Here is a 17475-nt window from a genome sequence, read left to right as displayed (position 1 = left end):
AAAAGCCAGAATCTCATCATCTGTAGTGCCATGGATAGTCTTGCCTGTTTCGTACAGTTCACTTGAATTTATTGGTGAGTAAGTTAAATGTGTTGTCCAAACACCAATGTGAAAATAACTTTTTTGGGCTATTGAGAGTTCAATGAAGCCAAAATGTAATAAAGGGGATTATATGAGAAATAATTAAGTATCTTATTCAGTTGCAAAATTGAACTATACTCATCTATTTGTCATTCCAAACCTGTATGCATTCCTTTCTTCTGCAGAACACAAAATATATTTTATCAAATATCTGGGTCCAAACAGTATTAGAACCTACTGACAAATATATATATATATATATATATATATATATATATATATATATATATATATATATATATATATATATATATATATATATATATATATATATATATATATATATATATATATATATATATATATATATATATATATATATATATAAAATAAGTTCTGCATGTGACTGACAACGCGCAAATGAAAGAACAAAGACGCAGCCGGATCTTTTCCATAATGTCCAATGCAATCTACCAAGAGCAGCGCAAATTAGCATCTGGTTTAAGACATGCTTTTTTTAAGCATCAAATAATGGCACAAACACCAGTAGACTGACAAGCACAAACCTTAGTCAATCACCTTGTACGATTCATTTAAATACTCTCCTCCCATTAATTTAGCTTCTGAAAGAAAAAATCCTACAAAAGCCTATTCAATAAGACCAGCCGCAAAAATGACCCTGTCCTCGCCTTTCAGCGCTAATCTTCCACTGTGTGTCTTTAGTAAATCCTGACAGTATGTTATTAACGCTGGAGCAAGCTGTTAGTAAATCTGGCCCACAAAAGATATATACAGTATTTATTTTATTATTTCTAATGAAATAACCTGTTGCAGCCCAGGCCTCAATGATTGGTGTATTTACGTGACTTCATCCTTAAATTAACAATGAAATTATATCACTGTCATAGTACCTCACATGTGACCCTGGACTATAAAACCAGTCATAAGGGTACATTTTTTTTGAAATTGAGATTTATACATCACCTGAAAGCTAAATAAATAAGCTTTCCATTAATGTATGGTTTGTCAGGATTGGACAATTTGGCCGAGATACAACTATTTGAAAATCTGAAATCTGAGGGTGTAAAAAAATCGAAATATTGAGAAAATCACCTTTACAGTTGTACAAATAAAGTCCTTAGCAAGGCATATTTCTAATAATAATATATTTTAGATATATTTACGGTATGAAATTTGCAAACTTCCCCTATGGAAAATCATCTTTACTTAATATGCTTATGATTTTTGGCATTAAAGAAAAATGGATCATTTTGACCCATACAATGTGTTGTTGGCTATTGCCACAAATATACCCGTGTGACGTATGACTGGTTTTGTAATCCAGGGTCACATATATAACTTTGTCTATTTATACTAACATTCAAAAGCTTGGAGCCAGTTAAGTATTTTTTAAATAAACAAATTATTAATTAATTTTCTTAAATCCATTTATAAGGTTACAAAAATGTATAACTGTTTGCACAAATATATTAAGCTGCACAACATTGATGATAATAATAATAAAAGTTTCTTGAGCATCAAATCATCATATTAAAATGATTTCTGAAGGATCATGTGACACTGAAGACTGGAGTAATGATGCTGAAAATTCAACTGTGCAAACACAGGAATAAATTACATTTTAAATATATATTATACTTTTTTTTCAATTGTGAAAATGATAATGATATTTCACAATATGACTTGGTGGGTATAAGTGACTTCTTTCAAAAAAATTACACAATCTTACTGAACCCAAACTTTTGAACTTTCTGGTGGTGTATATATCATGTTGGCTCTGTCATGTCCATTTAATTTAATCAATTAGCTGAGTGACTCAGAAGGGAAACATGGTGCAAGCAATTGATCAGTCTCAGAGGGGCTGTAAGGAGCAGAAAGAGAGAGAGGGAATGAGAAATGCTGGAGGGAAGAGGGGAGAAGGGCATTTGGACAATTATATTACAGTGGAGAGCTAGAGAAAAGCACATTCATAAAGGACGCCAGTCCACTTCAATTAAATGAGCACAGACACACACACTAAGCAGACCAAGTCAAAAGTCATACTACATTGTATCTTTCATTAATGCATTAATATTACCATTATATGCGCTTTAATGATTATTGTATAGTTAATGTGTGTGTGATGTTGAGTTACTGTGCAAGGGTAACTTATTTGCATCAAGTTTGTAAATGCAGATCACACAGCAGTTTTAAGGTAGGTAGCGGTTATAGACATTCATTGATATGAGTCTTTGCATTCAGTTTATCTGTTTTCTTAGTTCTTACTCTGTCGGTGTGTTTCAGGATTCGTCATCTCTTTGCTCTCAGAGAGGAGGAGTAATGAAGCAGGGCTGGCTGCAGAAGGCCAACATCAACAGCAGCCTTTCTGTCTCTATGAAGGTTAGTCGGCACATCTTTTATAAAAGACATCAGTAAAACTGTAGCAGTCATTGCTACTTAGTATACTGCTGATCAATACAGATCGAGGAGCCACTGTTGGATGGCATAGATCTATAAGGTATTTTGTTTTCTCAGTAAATCTGAAATGTCAATTACATGCACTAATGTTTATGCTCAAACACACATTAGATAAGTGCAGCACTCTCCCCAGAGTAAACCTAAATGATATCTAGCAAGTATATCCGGAAGCTGGCCACATACACACTGAGCAGACGAGTGTAAACGCGTTCGTGATCGGAATGTTATCCAATCTGTGTGTTCTGGTACAGAGGTAGTTAAGGAAGCATTGTGATCGGATTTCAGTGTAATGTAGAGGCAATCTAGCCAGTCATAATTTTTGTTGTTGTTGCAGAACTTCAAACCGGGATGAGAAGCACCCTGTCTTTATCAAATCAAATCAAATCACCTTTATTTATATAGCGCTTTCCACAAGTCCAATTGTTTCAAAGCATCTCCACAGCGTCAACAGGAAGACAATGCAACAGAACCTGTTTTCGCGAAAATGCCGATGCCACCCAGCCAACCTCAATCATCACATAGTGTCCAATGCGGGCAGATCGGTAAAATAGCTGAAATTTAGGTGTCCCCAACTGAGCAAGCCAAAAGCCAAAGGCAATGGTGGCAAGGAAGGAACCAAAACTCCTTCAGGGCCAGAATAGAGAAAAAAAACAGGCTCAGTCGGGTTAAAAAAAAGATAACGTTTCAAAATCCTCTATTATAATTATAATTGTACAAAATCCTTATGTACATAAAGGGCCCTATTGTAACGATCTGAGGGCATGGTCTGAAGCTCATGGCGCAGGTGCACTTAAGGGGGTCGCACACCGGACGCGGAGCTCGGCGGCGCTCGGCGGCGCGCCACGCAGCGTCTCAGGTATCGCACACCAGACGCGCACATTTTAAAAGGCTACGTTTATTATACATTTCCCCAAAATATGTTTAGACTTTATTCAAGCTGTTGAACTCAGAATGTAAAACAAATGTGTCTTGTAGCAAAGGTTGAAATCAGTATACCTTAACGATAATATACTTTTAATATAAAGCCTTGAAATGGCGCTCTGTGGCGCGGCAGGATTTAGAACAACTTCCTGAGTCGCCGCGGACAGGCGCCGAATGCCGCCACCGGTGTGCGTACACTGCTTGAAAACAATGTGTTCGAATTTTAAAGACGTGGCGCGCCGCCGAGCGCCGCCGAGCTCCGCGTCCGGTGTGCGACCCCCTTTAGTGTGTGTCTGAATCCACTTTTGCTAGTTTAACATCGGAAAAAAACTGCATAACATGGCAGAAGGGTTGTCTCTAGTCTCTTAATGGGTCATGGGTGTATTTTGGGCGTAACGTGCAATAAACCAATCAGAGTCTCATCTCCCATTCCCTTTAAAAGCTAATTGCGCTTGCTCCATGGCAGATTCGCTCTTTACATGGTGGAATTTGTTAGCAGAAAGACTGAACACTTCTCCAGAGAGGAATCCTTTTATTTTTAATATTTAACAATGTTTGTGTGCTGCTGCGCATCCCTGTGTGTGTAATAAGCAGAGTTTACACGCGTCGTGCACCCACATATAGTTGCATATGACTAATGCGCCCTTTAAATAACACAAAAAATATTGCGTTATTGGCTTCAGAGCAGGTTTTTGTTGGTCAATGGCGCAGTCGTTTTTAGTTGCCTCACAATAGCAAAATGTCGACAATTTGCTTGAACACACCTTGTTTTCAGACCAGCACACCCATGGGTGAACAGATGGGCGCGCGTGCATTTGCTATTTAAACAACGTGGCACAGGACATGCAAATAATAACTGCGTCGGGCTAAAGCTAGCAAAAAAACACTTGCGTCGCACCTGGCGTCGCATTGTATGATAGGGCCCAAAAACTTCAAACTAGTCTGTAAGACTGTACGTTTTAATATTAGAAACTGTACTAATAGTATTATTTAGATTTATTTATTTACAGTATAAGTCATCACTTTTACCAATAATTGTAATATCAATAATATTTTGCTTCAAATTGTCTATTAATCTATTAGAGTCTGCCTTTACATTTGTTTTAATGCATTACTAGTATTTTAACACCTTCACGGTTTTGTGAATTTAGATTTTTTCCCCCGGTCATTACATTGTTTGAAACATAAAAAACAAACTGATATATATTTTTTAATTCCTATGTTATATCCTCTGCTCTATAGCGGACACCAGAACCCGTTTATCAAGAAAATAAAAAGACATGAATAGACAAACAATGGGATTTTTTTTCATTCACCAATCTATACATAATAAACATACCATTTTACTTTATGCAATATGTGCGAAAACATGGCATTCCCATTCTAAGCAATGCATCTATACACTGTATCTAATTTGCATATTGATGTGTTTTGATGTAAAAAGACATCTAATAATATTTTCATAAGAATGTCTTATAATAAGAATATCCAGACTTAAAACTGTGTATGTTGTTAGAGAAATGTGCTAAAATATAATGTCCTCTACAGAGGCAAAACCTCTATTGTGGGTCTCAGGAGGATATTTCTGTCTCGTTCAGAGTGGCATTTATATTTAGATATCACTTCCCAAACTCCTTAGCTCCGGTCCTCTTAGCAACAAGTTTTAGTTTTTATTATCATTTATTATTATTGACAACTTTTGAAACACGTAGCCCCTTAAATGAAAATAGTATTTAAAAGAAATCCCACCACTTCAGGTCGACTTTGTATTTGGGCAATCTTTCCATTACAGACTTGTAAATAATGCTTGGAAAACAGAGATATGATCAGTTATCAAGATAGAGAAGCCACTTGATGTTGACAAGTGTAAATGCGCCGTATCCTGATTGGCTGATGATCCGATCTGCTTGATCGCATGTTAAAGCCGAGTGTAAAACACAGCCTTATTCAGTCCCATTACTAGTTAACCCGTTTCACAGACAAGGCTTACGTCTAGTCCCAGGCTAAAATGCACTTTTGAGCCGTTTTACCTGAAAGCAACTTGCACTGACATCTCAAAATATGTTAGTTCCATTGTTTTGTCTCAAGATGCACTCCAGGAATGTATTTTTCTAGGGCACGTTTATAAAAGCTACTTAAATGCCTTAATCCTGGCTTAATCTAAGCCTTGACTGTGAAAAAAGGCCTGTGAGTGTCATGAATAGACTTTATAGACTGGTCTGGAGATGAACACATAGCTTTCAGATAACATTAAGAATAGATAATGGATATAGCTTGTTTGAATATTTGGACACTTAAGCCGCACTTAAAAATGTATGAATGCCAATAGATGATAAAATCAGGAGACATTTCACTAAAATGTGTTTGTTAGGTGTCAAATTATTAAAGAATAAATACACAGTTCAAAAGTAAGACAAAAGAGTGTTGTTATATGCTTTATAGTATACAATGGCATTCACGCAATCTTAAAAAAAAGTGTCACAGTTTCCCAAAAATATTAATACTTTCAACACTGGTAATAAGAAATTGTTACTGAGCATCAAATCATCATATTAGAATGATTTCTGAAGGATCATGGGGCACTGAAGACTGGAGTAATGATTAAAGGACTAAATTGCATTTTAAAATATAGTAAAATAGAAAACTGTTATTGTAATAATATTTCAGAATATTATTGTTCTATTGTGTTTTTTAACCAATAAATGCATCCTTGGTGAGCAGAAGAGACTTTAGTTTTAGTTTTAATAGCAGTGTGAGAGTGAAGCAGGTTAAATGTTACTTTCTGTTTATTTTCAATGGACTTTACCTCCATTTTTCACATGCATTTTGTTCTCCACAGGTGTTCAAGAGAAGGTATTTCTACCTGTCTCAACTCCCTGATGGCTCCTACATACTGAATTCATATAAAGATGAGAAAAACTACAAAGAATCAAAAGGCTCCATCTATCTGGACTCCTGTATAGATGTAGTTCCGGTACATGCTCTAAATTTATCAGTTTGTATACAGAAATCATGACAAGTTTTTAGCATTATAGAATACAAATTGTAAAATGTGTAAAATATGTAATTTATATTTATTCATTTAGCAGACAATTTTATCCAAAGTGACAAATGAGGCATACAACAACTGATGAAAATTACAAAAGTATTCAATCTTCATACTTCAGATGGTAAAGTCTGAACTTGGTTTGATATGTTTCTCAATAGGTTTAGCAAGAGCATGTAGTAGCCCTCGGGCTGGGGTGTAATATCAGTAACAGCACAGAGGAATCTCCCTTACTGAACACCCATTACAACCACAAACAGCTCTTAAAGGTTTAGTTCACCCAAAAAAGGAAATTACCTCATGATTTACTCACCCTCGAGTCATCCTAGGTGTATATGACTTGTTTCTTTCAGACGAATACAATCAGAGTAATATTAAAAAATGTCCTGGCTCTTCCAAGCTTTATAATGGGAGTGAATGGTATCTTAAGCCCGAATAGTTAAACTGGATTAGTTTAACATGGGGACGTGGGGGTAAAGCAATTATAACCAGAGGTTCTCTGTGATTTTAGTCCCGTCCGAATGTGCCATCTCGGTAATCATTACGGACAATGTAAGTAAAGATTACTGAGACTTTTACCTTCTGTAAAAAGGTCCGGAAAAATGACCTTGGGTAATACTAATCCCGTTCGACTAGACCTGCTGTAAAAATGTATGGTAAAATTCCGTCATTTCCTCTTTAAAAGTTAAAAAAAGCACATTTTGCGACCTTGGAGGCGCTTGAAGCATTCGGTTGCGTTGTAGGTGGTGGGACAAATCTGTGGAAAACGTCCAGTATTTTCCGCATGTCATTTAAAGCAAAAAGAAGATCAAAAGCACTTATTAGAGGCACAACACATTTTAGCTCTAGGAAAGTGTCTATTACCAACATAATCCAAACGTTTGCTCACGTTATAACGGTAACGACATACACACGACGTCAAGGAGGTGCGTAAAGCGAGTTACTCCTCCCACTTCTGCTAGTTTTACTGAGATGTCTTGTCCCGTGCGAATTGGCCATTAATATTACAGACGTCCTGAGGTAAAATTACTTTACCCCCATGTCCCCATGTTAATCTAATCCCGTCCGAATAGGTAAAAGTGCATCCATCCATCATAAAAGTGCTCCATACGGCTCCAGGGGGTAAATACATTTCTTAAAAAAACGCAGCTCTTCGCTTCAGAAGCCCTTTATTAACCCCCAGGGGCCGTGTGGAGTACCTTTATAATGGATGGATGCACTTTTATGGGCGTCAAAATCTAAGATACCATTCACTCCCATTATAAAGCCTGGAAGAGCCAGGATATTTTTTACTCCTAAAACTGAATGAAGAAAGTCATATACACCTAGGATGTCATGAGGGTGAGTAAATCATGAGGTCATTCTCATTTTGGGTGAACCATTGTTTTAAATTCCTACACTGACTAACGTAGGACATTTCTTGCAGTGCTCTAAGATGCGGCGCAACGGTTTTGAGCTGAAGATGCAGGAGCGTTACAGTCACTATTTGGCGGCCGAAAGCGAGGCCGAGATGGAGGAGTGGGTGAGCACGCTGAAACAGGCCTTACTGAACACGATGGAGGACAGGAGGAACGGATCCGAACCCTCTGAGGGTTCTCTGGGTAAGTAACACACAAACACACTGAAAGCACACGTATTAGCATGTGCAGATGCTTAAAGTGCCCCTAGTATGCTTTTTTGGATATTACCTTTTATGCAGTGTGTAATATCGCATCTTGTGATTTATTCAAGGGGTGGTTGCATGTGTTTTCACTTTTTTACCTTTAGTTATCTGCAAAGTTACAGCGCTGAAAGTTCAATGCAAACGGAGATATTGTCTTTTAAAGTTATGGCAGTTTATTGCCTACAAAAACGGCCGGTTTGGACTACAACAAGCTTCTTCCCGGGTTGGTGACATCATAAACCCTTGCTAGTCATCGCAGATGTGACTTCTGCCCGTAATGGTGGCGTGACGTTTCCGGACAACCTGCGCTTGGCACTTCAGCCAAGAAAAATACATCAAACTATATTTGGCCATCTAACCAATCTAAGACCATTGCGTTTTTCAGAGGGATGGGCTTCATAGAAGCAGGAAGCAAACGAGCCGTTCAAAGGACAGTGGAGACAGCGGTGTGGAATAAAGGTCAAATATAAGAAAAATACTGCATTTTAAAAAAAGAAGTATTAAGACATGTTATACTGCACCCCATAAACACAACCAAGCCTAGAAAAAAAACGCAGAACCACCGCTTTAAAGGTCTGTAGAATTTCAGATCAAAGTGCTCAACAAATAGTTAATGTCTTCTAAAGCAAAGGATCGATGCATGAAGCAAGTCGTAATGTAATTCCAGTCTCACTTCCTGCTAGCCTGACAAGCCGGACCCACATCAAGATGTTTGGTCTGGAAACTCACCATTGACAGTTCAATCCGAGGGGCGGATAAACGGTTGTCTTTCAAACTCCCTCTGCACGCGATAGGATAGCGCTACACCAACCAGAGCAACGAAGGTGAAACAGAGCTTGTTGATAGATTAAACATTCGCCGTATCCGGTCGGCTAAACTCCGAACACATCTTCCCTTTTTAAGAATGACTTCAGTGCCGTTCTTTGTTCTTTTCTCAGAGAAAAGCTTAACTCCAAGTCTTCCAGAGTCGCGGTCAAAGCTGATTCGAAAGACCGCCGTTCGCCAGTTTCTGTGTTTACTAGAAGCACGCAAACGCAACTCGGCCGTCGTCATTATGGCCCCGCCCACCAACTCTATACACAATGTGATTGGCCCGGCAAGAGTGAGGGGAATACAGCTCAGAAGGGTATTGAGAGTTGCTAGACGACACTTGTGGGCAGATTAAATTTGCTGCCGCTAGGGTGCGTCTAGATTTCTAGGCTAACTTCCTGCAAGAAACTATGTAGGTTTGTAAAAAAATTTGCATAATTACAGTCAATGGTCTTCATTGGCTGCCTGTGAACGGCATCTTGACCCTCAAACACTGTAGTTGTAGCTGAGGCTGGAAATGTTTGGTTTGTGTTGTCAACATGTTGAGAAGATCCGGTAAAACCAATGCTATCGTTTCTGTTCATATCACTGTATATGAAGCACTGAGGATGAAGTTCAGTTATGGTAATGGCCATTTAGTTTCTGACACGCTGTAAGCAGTTGACCAATCACAACAGACTGGGCCGTCTGACCAATCAGAGCAGAGTAGGCTCTCAGAAAGGAGGGGTTTAGAGAGGCAGGTTCTTAGAACTAACCTTTTTTAAGACTCTTTGAGAAATAAGGTGATGTGCAATAAATATTATTAGAAAATGAAAGTGTTTTGACCTTGGATGCATGTAAACCTCCAAAACAAAATTAGGAACTTTTAAAATAGCATTACACGGGGCTTCTTAAAATGTTCTTATTTTGTGTTCCACCATTAAATAACAATATACAGGTTTAGGAGGACAAGAGTTAGCCTGACAAGCCAGACTCACATCAAGATGTTTGGTCTGGAAACTCACCATTGACAGCTCAATCCGAGGGGCGGGATTAACGGTTGTCTTTCAAACTCCCTCAGCACGCGATAGGATAGCGCTACACCAACCAGAGCAACGAAGGTGAAGCAGAGCTTGTTGATAGATTAAACATTCGCCGTATCCGGTCAGCAAAACTCCAAACACATCTTCCCTTTTTAAGAATGACTTCAGTGCCGTTCTTTGTCCTTTTCTCAGAGAAAAGCTTAACTCCAAGTCTTCCAGAGTTGCGGTCAAAGCTGATTCGAAAGACCGCCGTTCACCAATTTCTGTTTACTAGAAGCACGCAAACGCAACTCGGCCGTCGTGACCCCGCCCACCGACTCTATACACGATGTGATTGGCTCGGCAAGAGTTAGGCGAATACAGCTCAGAAGGGTATTGAGAGTTGCTAGATGACACTCGCGGGCAGATTAAATTTGCTGCCGCTAGGGTGCGTCTAGATTTCTAGGCTAGACAAGAGTATGAATACATAATGACAGAATATAACTTTTTAATTAACTATTCCTTAAGCTTTTTTTGAGATCACCGTCATGACTTCAATGATGTAATGCAACTTATTGCATCATCATCATCATCATCATCATCATCATCATCAAAGACATGTCACAGTTTGTAATTGGCTATTCTCAGTGTTTTCCCTTCATCTTGGAACACAATAATTATCCCCCACATAACCAAATATCAAGCTTTTTATCAATGTAGGGAAACTGTAGTTTGTGCTACTTCCTGAAGAGGTGCATAGTTCCTATTCTGCTAAATAAATAGTTAATTTGTTTTCATTCTGGGGCCTTTTAAAAGCCCATTGAATTTGATGATCTCTTTTGATAACAGATTACTGAAATGTCAGGGAGGCTTTATGCACATAGAGCCGTTGTGAAGGGAGTGCTTTTGGCCTGTTCAATGAAGACACTGATAAACAACTCCCTGTGTGTCTATGGTATAAACTTTGGCCAATGGTGCTGTTTGTTTTCAAGACCTTCCATGTGATGGTCATGAGGAAATGAAATTATGCTTTCAATAACATGCTTTCAATGTGTAACTTCTCGATTTTTGGAATGACTAATATGCACGATTCAGATCTCAAAAATGTAGATTATTATATGATTACCATAACTATTAGCATTGGAATTAAACCTACAGTAACTACACAACAAATGCTGGATATCCTCCTGCAGTCTTCAGTCTCAAATGCTGCTTTCAAATTCATCTGGTTTCCATTGCTCTAAGTTTAACAGACTGTCTTAACATGTATGAGATCCCTTAGTCTAGATAGTACACAGGACACTTTCCATGAATGGCGAACAAAACAGAATAAAATATTTAAAAAATGAAGTAATTTTTTTTCTTTAAATAGGAGCTTCAGAAAATGCTTTTAACAGGGTTGCAGATTTAGCCTAAATGTGGATGTCTTTGGTCATTAAAATAATAAATATTGATTGAACAGATTATATTAATATTTGATTTTAATTGCTGGATTTAGGCCAAAATCACCAGGGGAGAGACAGATAGTTTATGTCCTGTGTTAGATAATAGTTTATATAATAAATCTAATAGGATACAACATGAGATCAAGCGGTACCCGATTCTTGGAAAGTGCCAGTATATGAATCAAGCAGCCATTTAAAGATGTTCCACCTCGTTGAGGAGATAAATCTTCTAGCCGCCCACCTTCTCTGAATAAATGAGGGCAGCTGAGATCCCAGAAAGCTCCCCCTAGTGTCCATAATTTGACATGTGTTTTTCAGTAATTGCAGTCACTGCTACTTCTTTCGTTCCAGCGGGCTCAGAGCAGTGTAGAAACTGGTTTGACTATGTGATTTTGACTTTTACTGTTTAAACGTACCATTAAGTCGTGGTTAAAAAACGGTTTCATTGTTCTGCTTGGCCTCTAAGATAAGCCCATATTCACCCACTGCATGATAATGCAACGTTTTGTCTGTCATGCATGCACCTTCAGAGGATTAATCAGTTTGCCTTTTGGTTAACAAATGTCTCATCCGCACAGATGACGACAGCAGTAGCCAGGGGAAACCGGAGAGCATCGCGGAGAGCTTTGGTCGGAGTCTTCATCCAGAGCTAATGAAGGTACTCGACACAAAATAATTGCAATGCTAATTGGAGTGGTTTGAACACGTCTTTGTAAAAAAAATTATGTGGCTTTGTTCTGCCTGCTAGGCCAGTCACTAGGCCAAAAGAGATTTTGGTCCATATTGACAGTTGCTGTACATTTGTTGGCTGCACATACATGATGCTAAATCTCCTGTTCCACCGCATCCCAAAGCTGCTCTTAACTAGGGCTGTGCAATATGATGAAATTATTGAAATATCGCAAATGTACAACGAGAATTATAAGGAAATTAACACATATTTGGGTGGTGTAATATTATAATAAAATATTATTAGTCACATATTAAGATAACCCATGTTATTTAAATGACTAAAATACCCTAAATAGACAATAAAGAGCAATACTATTCCACCGCACTGCATAGGATGTATGACAGCATACGATGAAGATAACATACGAATTCAAGCGCACAGTTTCACCTATTTAATTATAAATTTGTATAGTTTTATCATTTATCATTTGAATAAGAGAACAACACCAATAAAAACATATTCATGAAAATGGTTTTATTCATTCCGTCGTAGATTGGAAATGTGCTTGTCAGGAAATGGGCAGACATGGATAAATAGCAACACAGTAGCAAGCAATACACGATACAAATTTGCCAAACAAAAATGTAAAATTAATCCAAAGTTTGAACATTTATAAATAGGCTAAAACATCTTTATTTGAATGTGTGTTGTGTGACTGTTTACAGTAAACCTACGCTTTGCTCAAACAGTGTGAAAATAAAGGAATCATATAGGGATAAATTTGATCCGCTGCCGCTTATAGGTATAAATGCCCCGTTTTTAAATCTGGTTTTATCTAAACAATTTTTAACAACAAGGGATTGTAAATACAATTTTAGTCAAAGTCAGTGACTGGGAGACTTTTATGTACATTTGAAAAACAGCCATTGGTAAATTTTGCCCCATGGCAAATCTAGTGTTAAAGGATGCTCAATTGGTACTATGGGGCACAAAGTGTGCCAAGAAAATATCCCTCACATGATTACATCACCACCAGCAGCCTGAACTGATGATACAAGGCAGGATGGATCCATGCTTCCATCTGAACGTCGCAGCAGAAACTGAAACTCATCAGACCAGGCAATGTTTTTCCAATCTTCCATTGTTCAGTTTTGGAGAGCCTGTGTGAACTGTGGCCTCAGTTTGCTGTTCTTATAGCTGACAGGAGTGACAGCGGTGTGTCTTCTGCTGATGAAGCCCATCTGCTTCAAGGTTTGACGTGTGCATTCAGAGATGCTCCTCTGCAGACCTCGGTTGTAACGAGTGCTTATTTGAGTTACTGTTGCCTTTCAATCAGCTCAAACCATTGGCTGTTCCTCTCTGACCAGAACTGCCGTTCACTGGACATGACAAGTACATGAATCAAACGTAATGAAGTCATTTTATTTAAAAGGAGAAACCTGTTCAAACATAAATAATAACAGTGCTTATACGCTGTACAGTAATCATTTAACCATCAGCCTGCGTTCTTACACTGTTTTCCTTACAGTGGTAACGTGTACATTTCTTTCTTTGCTGCAAATATGCCAAACTACACGAGCCAAGCTCTACCTGTTCGCTATCAGTATCATTCAACAACTGGTTCATTATGTTAACTTCACGAACGACATGCACCAGCTCATTCAATTACTTCATGAACTGGATCTCTCGTTCAGACTCAAAATAAAAGGGCGTATTCCTTCACTGAATTCAACATATCACATGCTCTATCACATCTCATACTCAAAACGCTATTTGCTCAAAATGTTGTCATTCTTTGAGTATTTATTTAGCCTGACGTGGTCATACTCAATTCTAGTCCGAATATGAGTCTGAAACTGCTCCACTGGGCTGTGATTATGGGGCGTGTTTCAACCGAACCAAGAAAGACATCAATTGGATAGACCTACAACCAATCAGAGCAACGAAGCGACGCATTGTCAAATGTCAACAGAGCTCAACTGCACTGTGTAGCCAAGTCCGCGTTTTTTCCGTGGGTTGTTTTCTATGTCCGCGGGTTGAAGCGACTATTATGTGATATATAGACCCATGAGTGTGAATTTTAGCAGGCAACCTTGCCAAAATAACACACATTTTACCCCCCAAACGCCATTTTTTCCCCGGAGAACCCCCCGAGAAGCTATTAGGGCTAGTAGTTGGCGCGTTTTGTTGTAAAAACTTGGCAACCCTGTCTGCACGCGCGTAAATCAGGCTGGAATACACGATCTTTGCCAGTGTTGTAAAATAATGTAATGATACACAGAGTACTTACCCAACATGATCATCATTTCTGAGAGAAATTGTGATGGTGAATGCATATACAAACAAGCTCTCCGTTTAGGATTCGAACAAATATAATCCAAGTCCAAGCCCCTTTGATGACGTGCATGATTACGTTACTGTTTATCATCTGTCCGTCATCGTCTAAAGCCCGCCCTGATGATTTCATTGGTCTGAACAGTTTCTGTTCGGGGATAATTACTCCTCCATGGAGCAAGGCCAGACCGAACGGCCCGACCTAAAATTTTAGTGGGCGGGGCTAAGTTCGGCTGGCATCCAGGCTAGTATTTATTAGTAATACAGTGGAAATTAGCATGTTAATTTACGGTGTGCACCCCTACATTTTCTGCCCCTAAAATGTTCAGTTGGGGGCCACTGTGCTCCTAGTGAAAAACATTAGTCTGGAGCCCTGCTGTGCAGATTAAACTGAGCACTGTTGTAAATAATATTATGTAATGGTATCCAACGATACACATTTAAAACAAAGTATGCTTCATTGTTGTCACGTGACCTTATCATGTTGTACGATTTTATTTGATTTAAAAGTGGCATCCCGGTATTAAAAAAAAAATATTCTTACCAGAAAGTTATATTAAAAATCACAGTTGATTTTGCTTCTGGTTTATTTATCACACTGGAAATGGAAGGTCAAGTTGAGTTTAATGCATTGTGGGATTAAGTATATTGAGCAGAGCTTTATCCCACAATTGATGACTTTATTCATAAGCTTTTACAAATCCAAAGTGGTTTTGTCTTGTGATCGCCAGTATGCCAGAGAAACTGAGCAGCTGAATAAAATGAGCAGGAATGAGGGCCGACAGAAGATCTTCACCCTGGATCCTGAGATGCAGGTTAGTTTTGTGTACTACAATACGAAAGACAGTCTGAACTTAAGTAATGATGAAAATGAATAAATGATACCTCCCTTTTTCTTTTCAGAGATTAGATTTCTCAGGCATCGAGCCTGACGTGAAGCCGTTTGAAGAGCGATTTGGAAGAAGACTCATGGTTCGTTGTCATGACTTAACCTTTAACCTGCAAGGATGCGTCAGTGAGAAGAATGATGGCGTCCAAACTAATGTGAGTAAACTCTCATCTGTACATTTCATCTTTCTTGGCAGTGACAGATTTTTGTTGGTTGTCCTGTTTTATGATCTGAATTAGTAGTAAATGCTACCAATTCTACTGAAATGTTGAGACCAGTTACATGAGAATGTTTATAATCCCTGTATCATTTTCATAGCAAAAAAACAAATATAACCTTTGGCTCAGTTATCCTCATATGACCCCTTAAATCATGTTTGTCCTCTACACATGACATTTGTTTATGTTCATTTTTCCATATAAGAGTCCTGTTATATTTTAGTATATTTTAGTCTTAGTATAATAATACAATATAAACAGTTTTAGTTTTGGTACTGAAAAGACATTTTGTGAAAATGAATTAAATTAAATTAAAAATAAAAACATTTAGATACAGCACTGCTAATTTATATGCATATATTATATTCATATGTATACTGCTGTGCATAATGCATATAAAAAACTACATTTTATATTTTATTGGGCTAATTTGGGCTATTTTGTTGTTGTTTTATATATGTATATATATATAATGTAGTTATATATATATATATATATATATATATATATATATATATATATATATATATATATATATAGATATATATATATATATATATATATATATATATATATTTAATATAAAATAAAATGTAGTTGTATATATATATATATATATATATATATATATATATATATATATATATATATATATATATATATATATATATATATATATATAAAAAAACAACAAAATAGCCCAAAATAGCCCAAACCATATATACTTTAAATACTTTTTTAATTTAAAAAAATATAATTTTTGGCTGTAATTTCTTGTCTTCATTTTCATAGCTTTAATGTTCAGAGTATATGCAATAAAATATGAATATATTTTTAAAAACATTTGTTTCTTAAAAGACCCCTTGAAAATCTGGTTTTTAATGTTGTTTATGGGTGCATGTGGTGTTTTTAATATGCTTTAAGACAAACCATGAGCAAAGTCATCTGTCAACACCAGTGCTGAGTATTTTCTTCTTAAAAACGAGGTTTGAAATCGCCCGTTTCCCATCACCACAAACATATAAAAATCCTGTCAATGTGCGGAGCTCATTAGTGAGCACACCTTTAAGAAGGAATAGAAAAAACAGACAGATAATGTAATATAGTGGGTGAATTATGATGAATATTACAATGTTATTATGAACTATGTTTTCTCCACTGACGTTCTACTGCACATTATTAGCAGTTTGAGAGCATACAGTCCCTGACAAAAGTCTTGTCGCTTGTGTACAAATTGACCTAAAGTGCCGCTGAAATATATTTCTAATCAAGATTTTTTTACAAGAAATGGCTCATTTTAATCCCACCAGCTTTTGTGATAATGTTTCAGTGAAAAACTAAACTTTCAAAAAGTATTCTAATATTCACAGCTTGGTAAAGCCCATTGAGTCAATTTTTGCAAAGACATAAGTGTTGTCACCTTGTCATATGAGCTTCACCTGTGACTAATAATGGATCAATTAGGTCTCAAGTGTGTATAAAAAGAACCCCAGTACGCTAGACCTTCACATCAACTGCAACTAGACCTCTGCAAACATGCCTAAGATTCACCCTGAGACTAAAGTTTTGATTATCAAGAGGCTGAAGACCAGATCCACTGCTGATGTGACAGACACCTTCAATGTGTCTCAGCGTCAAGTACAGAGGATAAAAAAAAGATTTGAAGAGACTGGAGACGTTTTTGACAAGCCCAGGTCAGGCAGACCCCGCAAGACAACTGCTCGAGAGGACCGTTTGTTGGCTAGAAAATCCAAGGCCAGCCCATTTTCCACTGCAGCAGAGCTCCACGAGACCTGGTCACCTGAAGTCCCTGTGTCAACCAGAACAGTTTGTCGGATTCTGTCTCGAAATGGCCTCCATGGTTGAATCAGTGCCCAGAAGCCAGCACTAAACAAAAGACAATTGAAAAACCATGT

General features: G+C 37.6%; 1 protein-coding gene across 3 annotated transcripts in view; it reads left to right on the top strand.

Annotated features, from left to right (window-relative positions):
* dock11 (dedicator of cytokinesis 11) overlaps positions 1–17475 on the top strand; it is a 128550-nt gene that overhangs the window by 13584 nt on the left and 97491 nt on the right. For all 3 annotated transcript variants that reach the window (XM_067445448.1, XM_067445433.1, XM_067445442.1), the window contains exons 6-11: positions 2386–2481; positions 6320–6454; positions 7953–8127; positions 12024–12103; positions 15184–15267; positions 15356–15496. In XM_067445448.1, the coding sequence (XP_067301549.1) occupies positions 2386–2481; positions 6320–6454; positions 7953–8127; positions 12024–12103; positions 15184–15267; positions 15356–15496 (711 nt within the window). The remainder of the gene's footprint in view (positions 1–2385; positions 2482–6319; positions 6455–7952; positions 8128–12023; positions 12104–15183; positions 15268–15355; positions 15497–17475) is intronic.

Source organism: Pseudorasbora parva, chromosome 1 (genome assembly GCF_024679245.1).
Source record: "Pseudorasbora parva isolate DD20220531a chromosome 1, ASM2467924v1, whole genome shotgun sequence".
NCBI classification, from domain to species: domain Eukaryota; kingdom Metazoa; phylum Chordata; class Actinopteri; order Cypriniformes; family Gobionidae; genus Pseudorasbora; species Pseudorasbora parva.
This window is presented reverse-complemented; position numbering and strand designations above follow the sequence as displayed.